The sequence below is a fragment of the Fusarium solani genome (assembly GCF_023522795.1).
Source record: "Fusarium solani strain SB1 chromosome Unknown bctg00000016, whole genome shotgun sequence".
NCBI classification, from domain to species: Eukaryota; Fungi; Ascomycota; class Sordariomycetes; order Hypocreales; family Nectriaceae; genus Fusarium; species Fusarium solani.
Genome location: NW_027072142.1, coordinates 20,590 through 34,793, shown reverse-complemented (window position 1 = coordinate 34,793; position 14,204 = coordinate 20,590). Strand labels below are relative to the sequence as shown.

The 14,204-nt window shown below is 50.6% G+C and overlaps 4 protein-coding genes across 4 annotated transcripts; 1 reads left to right on the top strand and 3 right to left on the bottom strand.

Moving 5' to 3' along the window:
* Positions 1-810: 810 nt before the first annotated feature.
* On the bottom strand, positions 811-1,716 carry MRS44_018373 (uncharacterized protein; the record flags this gene model as incomplete). The annotated part of the gene is made up of 1 exon (XM_046277075.2): positions 811-1,716. The coding sequence occupies one exon, from the start codon at positions 1,714-1,716 to the stop codon at positions 811-813; it is 906 nt and encodes a 301-aa protein (XP_046128680.1).
* Positions 1,717-3,354: 1,638 nt separating this feature from the next.
* On the bottom strand, positions 3,355-4,722 carry MRS44_018372 (uncharacterized protein; the record flags this gene model as incomplete). Its single annotated transcript, XM_065615871.1, has 1 exon — positions 3,355-4,722. One exon carries the CDS (start codon positions 4,720-4,722, stop codon positions 3,355-3,357), a length of 1,368 nt encoding a protein of 455 aa, XP_065471943.1.
* Positions 4,723-5,449: 727 nt separating this feature from the next.
* On the top strand, positions 5,450-6,616 carry MRS44_018371 (uncharacterized protein; the record flags this gene model as incomplete). The annotated part of the gene is made up of 1 exon (XM_065615870.1): positions 5,450-6,616. One exon carries the CDS (start codon positions 5,450-5,452, stop codon positions 6,614-6,616), a length of 1,167 nt encoding a protein of 388 aa, XP_065471942.1.
* A 325-nt stretch (positions 6,617-6,941) lies between these two features.
* MRS44_018370 (uncharacterized protein) lies at positions 6,942-13,993 on the bottom strand (the record flags this gene model as incomplete). The annotated part of the gene is made up of 4 exons (XM_046270346.2): positions 6,942-7,592; positions 9,276-11,194; positions 11,783-11,840; positions 11,891-13,993. The coding sequence occupies 4 exons, from the start codon at positions 13,991-13,993 to the stop codon at positions 6,942-6,944; spliced, it is 4,731 nt and encodes a 1,576-aa protein (XP_046128683.2).
* Between the last annotated feature and the right edge of the window lie 211 nt (positions 13,994-14,204).

Here is a 14,204-nt window from a genome sequence, read left to right as displayed (position 1 = left end):
ACTCAATAAAGCGGCCAACAAGAAACCTAATACAGACCTCAACGGGAAGTCAAGGAGTCTCCCTCCCTTTCGGCTTAGCTTTCTGGAATGATGCGCTAGGCTTTATCTGGGTTAGTACCTCCCCGCTTCCGAAAATGGATGGATTTTGACCGCGAAATTCATGATTGGCTGCAACGCTTGAGTCGAGAGCAAGGTCAACCACTTTACAAGACGAATATAACAACAATGAGGAATAAAAACCTATAAATAAATAGGTAAGATGAATTAAAATACCCTATTGTATGCTTAAATTTTATATTTAGTAGTTTCATTATAGATTTAGCGTCTAGTGTGAGTCGGGTAAAGTGTAGTAGTGTTACTGTGTCGATGTGCACGGACAAAAATTGTAGAATCTGGGGGTGGTTTTTCGGGAAAACACCGGGGAATTATATAGTGGTTAGGGTTGGCACGGACGAAAATTGAATAATGCGGCGCGATTTGGATCAACATTTGTACAGTGGGATGAAGGAAGAAGGAAGCTGCAAGCTGCAGGTATGAAATCTAAAGTAGTTGAGCTGACCCATGCTCCACCTTTCTGGGCCAATCACGGGCCGTGGTTTTAGTGGAGCATGGGTCAGCTGAACCCTCAAAAGTGGAGTAAAAGTGGAGCATGGGTCGCCTGAGCGACCGGGGCACGAGTGACCTTGTGTAATCCACGGAATAATGTGCCTTTCATTCTTGCATTTTAATTGGGCAGGCATCCCTGGAGTAACCTGGCGGGAGCCTTTCGACAATTGAGGGGATAGGTTAATTTCTTAACTACTCACTACATTATACAAAGATCCCCTTGTTCTCTATAACCCAAGCACTGAAATCCTGCATGTTAGGGTTCGCGCTACGGCATTCCTGAACGTTACCACCATATCCTTCGTCTCCGAACCACTTGAACATATCGCCCACAGACCCCTTCAGCACAAATTTCACAGCACTCGCAATCGGACATGCCGCCATAGCCATACTCTGGCCCGTGACCTTTTTGTAGATGGCATCAGCCTCAGGCTGCGTCAACTCATCGCCCACGAGTGTCAAGGCCACATTTCTGTACTTATCGGGCTGGAGAAGGCTCTGGGCCGCAAACCAGCCGATGTCCTTGGTCGATACCATCTGGAGCTTCTTGCTTCCCAGTTGCTCCCACATGCGGGCGAAGCCTTTGCCGTGGATGTCCGTGGTGAGGTTCTCGAAGAAAGTCACCGGTCGAAGGATAGTATACGTCATGTGTTGGGGGCTCTTCTCGACCCTCTGTTTAAGATGCTTCTCAATGGCGTGCTTTGCAGCAAAGTTCTTAACATAGGTGGGATTATGAGGCGATCGCTCGGGACCACCGCGGTCTCCAGACGAGTAAACGAAGTGCTGGGCACCATGCATGACGGCAGCATCGACCATGGCTTTGCCTTGTTGTTCTTCGGCGTCTGAGTTGATCTGAACGCTGTAGACGCCCCACACGGACCCGGCCTTGTTGAAAATATTGTCGAGGTTTGCCAAGTCGCCCTCGATGACCGACACGTTGGGGTGAGCAGCGAGCTTCTGAGCTTTCCGGCTGGTCGCATCGCGGGTTACTGCGACGATGTTGAAAGGAGACGTTGAGGGTGAGGCTAGAATGTTGTCTATGACAGCGCCGCCTTGCTTGCCAGTCGCGCCCATCACTAGCACAGTCTTGGGGGCGGTGGTTGTCGACATCCTGATAGTTCTTTCTTTAGTGATGGTGATCTTTTTACGGGAGGATAATCGTGTTAGAGAATGAGTCTTGGAATTTCCCTAATAATCGGTTCCAATGTAGAAAGATATATGATGATAGTAAGGTGAAATATATTGAGATGTTGTTCGAGGACGAGCCAATTTATGGTCATTTCATCTGGCGTAGTTTCTAGCCGGCTATGCGGCACCAGCGTCAACAGGGCTGAAACTCGCAACTCCTGACCCCCCTGCCGCTGTAGTTAACCGAGTGCGAGGGGTAAGAGGCGCGAAGCACCGGGCTAAGAGTCGACTAGCTTGTTTCAGGAATAGATCCACAGCGTGCCTTGCCCTTCTATGCTACCCTAAAAGCGGATGCGAGCCGGCAGGCTGTTTGCCCGAAGGCTAGCGGCTCGTTTACCCATCGGGCGGCTATCTCCTTGCTTGCGCGAAGGCTACCATCACGTACTGAGCAAGGATCTAAACTAATTACGGTTAGTGTATCGCTTAGCTCACTTCGATAGCAGTAGAGTGATAACAGATGCTCACCAAGCCCTGCGCATTTTTAGATAGTGCGCTAGCAGTGGGGCAAGTACGACGTGGTAGTCTTCGCGCAAGCAAGGAGATCCTTTTATTCCTTTTGCTGCTGCTAGATGAAGCGACGGAGGAATGTTACCCAACCCCGACTTGCTATCCATCAAGTCCACTGAATGAGACAACTCGGGAACAAATTAGACAGACCACATGTTGCATATGCCTCTACCCAGATTGTCACACGAGTGCACCACAAGTGTCACGGCCCAAGCCGCGACGAGCGGTGAGCAATGGCAGAATGCCCTCTGCGTCATCAGGGCCACTGGGAGACACAGAGTGATGAGTCAGCTAGCCTGACGAATCACGGAAGGAGCGACGGAGCGTCCAGGAGCGACGGCTTGCAACACCAACGCTCACAACGCTCCAAGCGCTCCCAAGGGCATCACCAAGTATATAGAACACACTCATCGCACTTTCTTATGTACCAGCTACTTCAGCTATCAATACAACTTGGTTACACTCAATACCTTTGAGCACATTACCAGACGTGACACTCCCATTGTTCAAGCACAGCGCGACTAGTCTTTCTGCCAACATAAACCCAGCACGACCGGTTTATCCCTTGGGAATCACACGATCGTCACAGTACAAATACTAAGAAATTTCAAAGTGCGGCGCTTACTTGACTGCGGCGCTTGCTTATCATGTACGTTATATCTTAATTAAGATATATTTATAATATATAATAAGGCTATTTAATAAGATAAGTTAAGTCTTATATATTATAAAACTAAATGTTTTTAAAATTTCTTAAAAATAATTTTTTAAAATAAAAACAACTTTATTAAGACTTATTGCTATTATTATATATAAGTACTAACGTTATAGCTTATTGCGAGCTAGCCCTAACCCTAAAATAACCTTAAAAGTATTATGATATAGCTTAGAAAAAGGGCTATTTAATAGTATAGGTTAGGTCCCGTGCATCACAAAGCTGATTTTTCTAGGACTTTTTAAGCTAATTTTTCAAAGTAAGGAAAATTTTACTAAGACCCGCGGCCGCCGCTACACATAGGTGCTAGCCCTAACCTGAAATGCACCACTGATTTCTTAAGCTATGTAAAGAATCTGTCCTAGTCTCTGGGACTGTCTTATTATCCATTCAATCTGTCCATCACGAATAACATTCCCCATAGCCTTATCCCCTAAAAGCTCAAGCACCATCTTCAAGGTGCTATACATCATGAATAGGCCAGATGCTACCACCTGCTGCGCGTGCTGGACTTTATTCCTAGGAAACATTTGGCTCGCGTTATTCCCGTCATCAGATGGCTGCACCACAGATGGCAGAAGCACAGTCATTGCTCTTAGACCACCCGCAGCCGCATCCCCGGTAAGGAATGGTACACTGGCGCATATTTCGTCGACGAGAATCTGGGCTCTGAATAGGAGGGCGGGTGGAAGCACGCGCAGTCGACAGTCCTGCTCCGGGGATGATAGGCTCACAAGACAATCGCCGATGAGCGAAAGGCAGCATAACTCAGTGACTCGGTGCCGATTGTATGAGTTTGCTATGGAAAGACTTGCGTAGACGGCGGGATCCACGTGGCTGTACGCACCAGCAGCCTGTATTGATGGGGGAAGAGAACAGGCCGGAACAGATAGTACCTTCCAAGCTGATGGAAGGGTATTCTGCCAGAGACTACATTCGCTGGCGAGGTTAATGGCGCGGCTGAGAATCTCGTGTAAGCTCAAGGCTCTCCTCGCTAGGAATTTGAGCCGAGACAGCCTGAATGCCAGTGTATCGGCCTTCACCGCCGGGCTGTACATCTGGGCTCCGGTGCCGCAATCCCAGACATCTCGGAGAGTTTCAAAGGCTCCTAGTCCATCCAAGCCGTGCCAGGTGTGTTGAAGTAGCCTGTTCCGAGTGGCAACGACCAGGCGCCACGATAGTTCGTCCTTGTAGTCCAGGGACCCGCGGTGTTTCAACAGAGCGATGGAGCCAAGGATATGTGTGTGAGACTGCGATACGCCATGATTCGTCTTCCTAAATGTGGCACGGGCATTTTCGTACGCCTCTAGCACAAGAGTCGTCATGAGAAGCTCGTTCGACTTGCTCTGCGCCGATGCGGTGAGGGCTTCTTTGGTTCGGATCACCGCCTCAGTGTATGTGCTATAGCCCACGACTGAATACCCTCCAGTCGACCGGTGCAAGTGAGCCACCTCAAGAGCAAGCGCCGTGGTGGCCTTGGCCAAGGGGGAGTTCGAGCTGCACTTTGCATACATGCCTGGGAGGATGCCGAAGATACTGCAGGTAGCTTGACCGTCGTAGCAGCGGCCGTAGTGGAAGAAGAAGAATCCCAAGGCGTCGAGCTCGTCGTTTGATGGCGGACTTGGAGGAATTCGTGGTGATAGCTGCGTTAGCCTGAGCTCCGGTGCGGCCGTGGAGGTCGTGTTGCTCCTGTGCGAATGTCGCATTCTAGTCTTGACGGTTTCGTCCCGATGCGCCTTGTCGAAAATATCACCATAGCCTGGACACGAGCTTCCTCTAGTAAGGCAATTTCCACAGGCTGGTGTTCTCTGATCACACTAGAGATCCTCGGCTCAGCTCGGGCCAGATCAAGACAATGTTGCCACTCACCTTGACCCTCCTGTCTCGGCACATCCGACACCCCTTACTCGGACCGTTATAGACCATTTCATAGGCAGCGAGGATTGGAAGATGAGAGACGAAGATGCGTTGAAAGGTTGTTGATTGATGTGGGGAGAGAAACATTCTGCTGGTTCGGAGATCCATTTAACCCTGTCCGTCCAATGTAAACAATGTCGCAAGGGGACCCCAAACTTGGGTTAGTTCCCTGTACTCAGCCACTCTCTGACAGGATCCCTGTTTGTAAATTGCTAAGCCCGTTTCAGAGGATACTAGCGATTACGGCATGGGAACGAATTACAGAACCATCAGTACTGAACCCATCAGGCTCAATTCGGAGGGTCCTTGCGACATGATAAGTCATGATGATGGAATGGCCTACGTCATGTCCTTCTGAGCCTCACTCGCTTCATCTGGAATTTTCTTCTAGAGCCCTCGAGTCCACGGCTGTAGGAGTATAAAGAGGCAAGATGATAACCACTCTCTGCACTTCAGCAATCAATTACAACGCAAACATCATCCAGCACGCAAATAAGAATCACAGAACTTTCAAGCATGCATCTTCCTCATATTGCCACCCTTCTGGCCACCCTGGCTGGACTATCCGTTTCAACAGCCCCCCAAGGCATCAACTGCGTCCAGCACCGGGCTCGAGCAGGTGACTTCATGGATGGACCTGCCAAAATAAGCGCAGATCCTCTCGTTCACTTTGATTCCCCAATGGTCACTGTGTTCAATGAAACCGTGAGCGAAAACTGGTCTTTCGACGCTGCCTCTCATGACGGAAAGGCTAGTATCGTCCTCTATCTCACCCGGGGCACAGTTGCCAGCAATATCGCTGCCCAGCGTGGCTTGATTTCGATCGCGTGGGCCAACGGAACCCGATACATGGAGAATGCTTTTGTCGATACATCAACCTTGACGACCTGCCCAAAGACCACCACTGGAACTTGGACTAACGACGCTGGAAACATAACCTGGGGCTTCTCCGCGTCCAAAGATTTCAAGCAGTCTGTTGCTACCATCAAGTCTCCCACCATCAACGGCACATTCAAGCTCAAGTCGCGAGGACCTCCAATCTACCCCGGTGGACTAGTGTACCCCGATTCCAGGGCCAGCGTGCTACTTGCCCCGGAGATGTACTGGCAGGAGCAGTTCCCGGTCGCCGACGCCGAGGTACATCTCAGCATTCGTGACACACCCTTCGACTTGTACGGCGTTGGAGGACGGGACAAGAACTGGAACTCCCGACCCTGGGCCGCCATCAGTGGGAAGTGGGACATGGCTCGGGCTATTGCTGGACCGTACGGCCTTATGCTTTGGAACTACACATCGGCTGTAGACGGCCGCCCCTACTTTAGCGCTACTCTGACGAAGGGCACCAAGGTCATCTTCCGCACTGCCAATCAGGAGTCTTTATGCTCCGAGACCTATGGTACCGTCATATTAGCCAAGGATGGCCCTGTCCATCTATCATCCGCCCCGGGTACCAAGTCCCCGTTGCCCAAGTCGCGCCACACGGGGTACCTCATCGACTTGGTGTCCCCAAAGACAGACGAACACTGGCGCTTCGCTCTTGACTTTTCGCAGACCACGTTTTGGTTTCCTGCTAGCGAGACTCTGACTGTTGGGCAGTTCGCAGGGAATGTTTCTGGCGGACTGGTGGGTGGGAATCAATACAAAGGGGTTGCATCTGGGTCGCTTCAGGAGATTGTCCTCTAGAGAAATATGAAACTTGTTGCAGAGTAATATAGAACTAAATCAAGGCGGCACAGAGTTCGGGTATTATTTTCAAGACTATTTCTAGATATGCTATCTCATTAGAGTACGGTAAGGCACCTGCTAGCACCTTGGCATTAGTATGTAAATATTTGATTACAAGAATTTACAGAATATTTACAGTCCCAGTGCTCCGATCGACGCACCATCTGAAGCCTCTAAAATTTAATGTTCCCTCAAACTCCCTTTCTCCGTTAGCTGGCTCATCATCCTTCCAGCCAGTACGTCCAAGGACCCTCTCGAAGAGCGACAGGTTAAGTTGAAGTCTCTATGCATCTGCGAGTCTGGCATTCGTATGTTGCGGGAATACACTCCAATCTGGGCCAGTCAGAGCAGCTTCAGTTGAGTTCACTCTCATAAAATGAAGCAATCTATCCTCACCATACTTCCAGAGGCTGTGCATAATCTGGTCGGCATCCATCTCGTAGTAATTATTTTCGAAACCGTCCGAGGATCTCCACAAACCGATCTCCAGGAGGGCAACTCTGATGCAGTAGATGTCGTGAAGGCCATTGAAACGCTTCTCGAGCTGACCTTGCCTGTCAGGGTGAGGGTAGATGTTTCGCCCCAGGCAGTCATCCTGCTCAGTCATTGACCTATCCCTCTCGTCGCGAGAGAACTCAAACCTCACAGCGAACGGGCTCTTGTAGTTTCGGTGACTATCTTGATAAACAAAGAGAACGTTCTCGCTTCTGATAGACTTATGAAGCCAGTCTACAGAGTGAAGACCGAAAACGGTCTTGGCCAGACTCTTAGCAATGGCGAACCTTTCGTCCAGTGTCGGCCGCTTCACTGTTCTCGACTTTATCGCCTGGAGTAGTTTTGTCGGGTCCGATGCATTAGGAAACGAGCGATATGGCAGTCTGAAGGCGAGTGCATATGCATTCTGTGGCGGAGGATCCCGGAAAAGGGCATCGCACTGTTGAGTCTAAAAGCCAGCCTCGCTAGCTTCGGGGTGACCCAAGACGCGGCCAAGTCTCAGGACACCTTGTTGAACGAGCCCTGAGGGGTCCATAGACGAAGTGGCCGAGGCCAAGACACTAGAAGTCCTTGAACACGCAATCACCCTTTTACACCAGGCCAGTATGACTGAAGTAAGTAGAGCAACTAGCGGTCAGAGTTGCTTACTCCAGAGATAGCGATGATGTTGCAGCTGCCTAGCTCGGTGCTTTTGGGCTCTCAAATAACCGCGGTCTAGTAGATGGGAAGGAAGATGAGGAAGACAGTGCGATGATTGATTTACAAGATCTAGTGACTTGGGTGGACTCTTCTATTAAGGCCCTACAGGAGCCTAGGAAGGCTACATGTTGTCCTAACAGTATACCTAAAGTGCTATTCAGTCCTTAACTCGGATGAGAACAAGCCAGGCAGCTTTATCATAGAATGGCGGATTTTTGTATTTTACTTGATTAATGGTTGATAAATGCTTTTTGTATTTTACTTGATTAATGCACCCTCAGTTGATGCGGTTCTCTGTCGCTCGCTAAATGCGTTTAGCTGCTATGTTACGAGAAGCCGCATGCTAAGTTATGATAAAGCGAGAAGAACCTTATTCCCTTTCCTTCTGATCGCTTTGCATCGTCGCACCTTCCCTCTTCGGTTTCTAAGTGCGCACGTTACATACCATCCATCACCAGCGCACGAACCCGACGGATTATCCCATCCCCCCTCAACAGGCTTCTATCATGGCGTCGTCTGAGTGTCCTCAACGGTGTAAGCATTTGCGTTTCTAGACTAGACCTCATCCAATTTGTCGACAGCCCTAGCCTTTGCGAGAGGACTGCGGCTGTGGCAGCACAGAAGCCTGCGATATGTTCGACTTGATGTATCAATGGCAGAAATTCGGGGCGGCGGCACTGAAGACTAGAAAGCCTTTTGCAAGGTGTTTTCTGACGGACTACGGGGCTTAAGACGCCGAGTTCAAGTAACTAGTCCCCGTGTCTACCAACCACCGGGTTTAAACCATCGAGCAAAAGACACCAAGCTAGGTGAAGGAGATGGCCTGTGGCTAGATTACTCCTCGGACACTTCTGTGGCCTCGCTGAGTGGGCTCAGAGCATTGAAAGTGTTAGAGATAGGGCTATCGGGCGCAAGATGGGCCTTGCATCGAATGGTAACGTGGTGCGAGATGCTAAACAAGCTCGTAAATCTCACAAGAACCCGGGAACAAGAACAGCTTTATGTAGTTGGGGCTGAATCTAGATTGGTATTAAAATACTTCGAACACCCGTTAAGTTGCCAAGGCAAGGGACTTAACGGCTGAATATTCAGCCCGAAGGGTAAATACCGTATACCTGCTATTAAACTCTTCTGGGGGAACCCCCTTTCGACTGCGGCGGTAACCAGCTATTAAAACCACTTCAAACCTGTAGTAAGGGAGTTGACTGATAGACATAGGGGTCCCTCTACCACTTCCTGTCAGGCCCAATCAACTATATACCGTATATCGAGTTCCCCTTTCCCTGTAACTTATAGGAAAACGTCATTTAGTCAATGTAACGTGGTGGATACGGCGGATCGATCAGCTGTTGAGCTTGACGGCGTTGTTGGTCAGCAAGGCGCATTTTCATCCCTGCCTTGTAGTTAGCCATAAACGCAGTACGTAGGAAACGCAGGCGTATAAACCTTCCGTGGGCGTGTGGTTATAGAGGTTCTGACGATCGAAAGGCGCCTCGAGGAGTAGGCCTTTCAGCGAGGTAACTCGTGAGACTGCAACATAACTAATACCGGCCTGGAAGTCGCGTGTAGCGAGGTCAGTAACTATCTGATCCTTCGTTAGGCTTTGGCATTTGTGAACAGTGATGGCAAATGCCACGATCAGGGGAAACTGCGTGCGGGCGCAGGTCTCGTTGCCCACTAGGAAATCACGCGTGACTGGAAGGATGGGTACGATTTTCCTGCCCTCGTTAGTTGTTAGATACGGCGGTCCGTCGTAGCTATCGAAGTCCACCATGATAACGGCCGGGGGGTCTTCCCATGGGTTGGCGCCTTCATTCCAGGCGACATCATATATCGTACCCTGGGCGCCATTAACCAGGCCAGCTGGTTGCCATAAATTGGTTGTGAGCATTACCCTGGCGCCTCTAGCAACAGGAAACTTGTTGGATAGATTGCCAGCGTTGTCGCTTGGCGCCTGCCCCGCGCCTCTGCCCTGATTCTTGGCCTCCACCTGTATTGCCGGGGCGTTGAGGTGCACCATATGCTCGTAATTGTATTCGTTGACCCGGGCCTTTGTAGAATACACCCGCATAGCGGCCTTGAATCTGTCAACCTCGCTCTGCGTTAGCTTGGCCTGCACACGACTGCTAAGGAGGTTCCAGGAGGGTATAGATAACTTGACTTCACGCAGTTCTTGCAAGGCCTGACGGAACCGGGCCTGATCGTCACCAGTCTGGCGCTGTACCGTGGTCAGGAAGACGGTGCGGTCAAATAACCGGTAGGCCACCTGTCCTCTCCTTTCCAACGAAGACAGGCCAGTGCTGGTGGTTGAATACAGGGGCTTTTGTCGGACGGGTGGTAGCTGGAAGAAATCGCCCACAAGCAAGACGCTCACACCACCAAAGAACTCGAGGCTACGCTGTGGAAAGGCCTGTCGCAGGCGAGAATCAATTCGCCCGAGCTGTTCAAGTCCTAGCATGCTCTTCTCATCAATGACGAGGTATTTGACGTGCCGTAGGCGGGACTGAAGGGCGGCTGCGTCAGCTGGGCGAAGGTCGGTAAAGGCACCGCCTACTGGGAGACGGAGCAGCGAATGTATGGTGCTGCCCTGTATCTGGTTACTCGCAACGCCTGTTGGCGCTACGCGGCAAATAGGGCTAGGATTCGGCAGGGCAGCTGCCTGAAGGTGGGAGGAAAGCACCTTGATAAGGAAGGACTTGCCCGTGCCACCACCACCGTCAACGTGGAGAAGGATTTGAGTAGGATTTTGCACCTGGAAGTGACCCATGAAGGTATCGTACACTAACCGTTGTTGCGGGTTGAGATGGTCACGCCAGTGAGGGCCAAGAACCTCCACATCGTTGGCTATAGGGTTGCTAGCGATGAGGTCTTTCCAGTAGCTGTCTCGAAATTCCGGATAAGTGCCCACATGCCGTGTCCAGTCGTAATTGACATCGATATCGCGGCGGCCAAGTAGGTCAAGACCTTCCTGGGTAAGGGGGTTGTCAGGTAAAAGGGCGGCGAGACGGATCCAGTCTTCGTCATCAAATTCCTCCTCCACCGGCAAAGCCTCGTACTGATCCTCTTGAGGTTGTAATCGAGCCTCTTTTGGCCGGCCGTAATGGTCATCACCATGACTGTGGTGCTGCCAACAATAGGAGAAGGCCTGAGCGTGAGAATTAAAACGCTGGCCGTCAAATGTGAGGAGCTCATCATGCCGACGATGTGGGTGGTTCAATGTTAGCTTTACGCGGCAGTAATCTGGCCACTGTTGACCTTCTGGATCAGCCTGATAGCGAGGAAAGTAGACCAATACACGAGGCCTGCCGTTGACGTTGCCTGGCTGCCATGGCTTCAGCGCTCCTAATAGTCCAATCAGTCCGTCTGGATGCCTCAGACTGCCCATTTAGTCCGTTTGACTTGGCTAAACTAAACCAGCAGTCCGTCTGACTTTGGTCAGACGGGACTAGCAGTCTGGCTGAGGTGTGCAGACTGGACTGGCAGTTTGACCGAGATGTGCACACTGAACTATCGGTCCGTCCGTCACCGTCAGACCAGACTGCAGTGCAAACTGCGGTCTAGACTATTAGTCTAGACACGTAACTGGTGGCCCTTCTCCATACCGGCCTCCAATGTTGAAGGCATCATGTCGCTTTACCAACTGAGGCAAAAGGGAATGCGCACACCATTAGTGCGGTCGTTAATCATGCCTTATGGCCTAAATGTGACACATCACATGATAATGGTCCAAGGCATCACGGAATACCTCCGTAACCACACAACGCAATTCCGTCGCTAAACAGAAGCTGGCATGATATAAAGAATGAGCTTCCTATACTCTTCTACATGGAATCGGGCACTCGATGGCCCTCAATTATCCTCCCTCGTGTGTGACGTCCAAGCCCTCCAATGACATCGTCGAAATGTCTCCTCGGCCACTCTCCTTCTCACGTTCTGAATCATAGGCATCGGAGATAGCAGCCGTGGTTGCCGGATCGACATAGCAATACTAGAGCCCATAATTAGACAATCGAACACCTCACGAAGCGGAATGCTTACTTCTGAAGGGACTATCAGAGTGCTCCTGTCCCAGGACCGCAAACATTCCAAGAGATTCAAAGTTTCAATATTCATAGATCCTCGCTGGTCAGTTACCGTAAGTTTGGCTTTGGAGAAGAGTCGCTCTGTCTCAGTAGACATAGGCGCAATCGATAGAATGTCGATGGCCATCATAGATAAGTTAGGGAATCGCCTTCGCTGGGCCGGTTCTAGCCACCATTTCAACGGATCCGATACCATCAGCACAGGCTCGCGGCAGTACACTTCGTACTCGTCATCATCCATGTTGAAGATCGTAGCCTTTTGCTCTTTCATCCACACTTTGTAACCATTTGGTCGTCCGGTAGATGGTCCTTGTGCCGAGCTTGGTCGAAAAACAGGGCAGGAGGAGGTGGTTGACTTGTATATCTCCCTCCACAGTTCCCCCACACGAGCTTTAGCTTTCTCAATCCACTCATTCCTGTCCTCCCACGTCTTTTCCATGTAAGCCCACTTGAGAGAAGGATGTAATACTGTTGCTGCTGAATAGACTGGTGAATCTTCCGTCAGTTCATAGTAGTCGGCCAGTTTGGCCCAGGCCGTCTCCATCATTGTAGCCAAGTGGGGTAGGGTGGTGGCCTTCTTGGCGGCCTCGATGTGATGCAGGAGGTAATCCATGGTAGGCAGAACGTCAGATATGGAGTCTCCCATGCCTTCGTTGGCCATTGTAGCATCGTGAAATGGCTCAAGAAATTTGTGTGTCTCAGCCAAAGTTACCCAGTCAGAGGACGTCAGCACATCCCCCTGCAGGGCCGGCTCTTGCGCACAAAATATGGTGATGGCTTGCCGGACTTTAGGCCTGAGTACCCACTCAACCATTTTGTACCACGAATTCCAACGAGTCTCGTTGTCGCGACGTAACCTCAGACCGTCGCTGAGACCAGTAAACGTTTGAAGCCGCTGAGGGGTCCACATGATGTAGACCACGATATTGTGAAGTTTCCCTATCGCTCCTCGCTTTCTCCATTGTTCAACTTCCTCGTCGGACGGCCCACGGTAGGAATCTGTCGTCGGTGGTCGCTTTCCTATGAGAAACTCCATCACAGCCAGATTAATGATGTGGCCGAAACAACGAAGTCGATGTGGAAGAGGGTCGTAGAAAACATCGAACTCGTGTTCCAAGTCGTCGGAGACTTTGTCGATCATGGTGTTCATGTTGGTGGCATTATCCATCATGAAGTATCCAACTTTCGATGCGATTCCATATTCTCGTATGAACTCCATGATGGCTTCTGCCATGTTCTCGCCGCTGTGCTGCCCTTCCAATTCTTTAATCCTCACCACAAGGGACTGCAGGCCATGATCTTCGGTAACGAATTGGACTGTGAATCCTATTACGCCCAAACAATTTGGCGATGTCCAATTGTCCGGAACAATGTGGATCGAGGAAAGGGCATTTTGGAGAGCGCGCTTCACAAACTCCTTTTTGTTGTCGTAGCCCCATTGTAAGTCGTTTTTAACCGTATCACCAGACCTCGGGAGGAAGTCATCCGCAGCCGGACAAATGTACCGGATAAAGTCGCGAAAGGCCGGCTGTTCGACGTGAGCAAAGGGGAGACTGCAGGCGACGGTGTAGCGGCAGTACAGCTCGCGCAGGGTGGCTTGGTCAAGTGCATCTGCCTCTGCCGTCGCCTTGCGTTTCTTGGCGGAGTGTAGAGTTTCATTGGCCAGGAATGCAGTGATGTCTCCAAGACGATTTTGCGTGACTTCCCGCCGGATTTCTTGTCTTCCAGAGATCAGAATGTTATGCTGCTTGCGCAAATGATTGACGATGGTGGACGATCCACCTGAGTAATTGTATTTCTTCTCTCTTTTCTTGTCGAAGCAGGGCTGGCAATGCCACCATTTCGTTCCGTTGGAATTGACCCAGGCTGCTGGAGTGCTCTTGCCTTCTTCTATTCGACAATACTCCCAAACAGGAGATGTCTTTGGGCGGCAGATGCTAGGAGTTGACGAAGACGATGGTGTCAGCGCACGGGTGGCTACTGTAAGTTCAGAATCATCCAGGTGGCTGACGCTGCCAATAGCACTGGCAGTCTCAGAGAAATCCAGGATAGAAGACATGATTCAGGAGATGGCAAGTAGACAACAAGGGTGGTGATGACAGAACACCGTGGGAGAGAATTATCTGGCGACTTCGATGGTGGTGCGCACAGAGATTATGTAGCAGACGACTTTCTCTCAGACCATTCTGGACACGAGAGAGTGAATGAGTACAAATAGCCAGACATGACTTTCGGTAGCCATTCGGGCGAAGCCGCAGGGTGCGTAATCA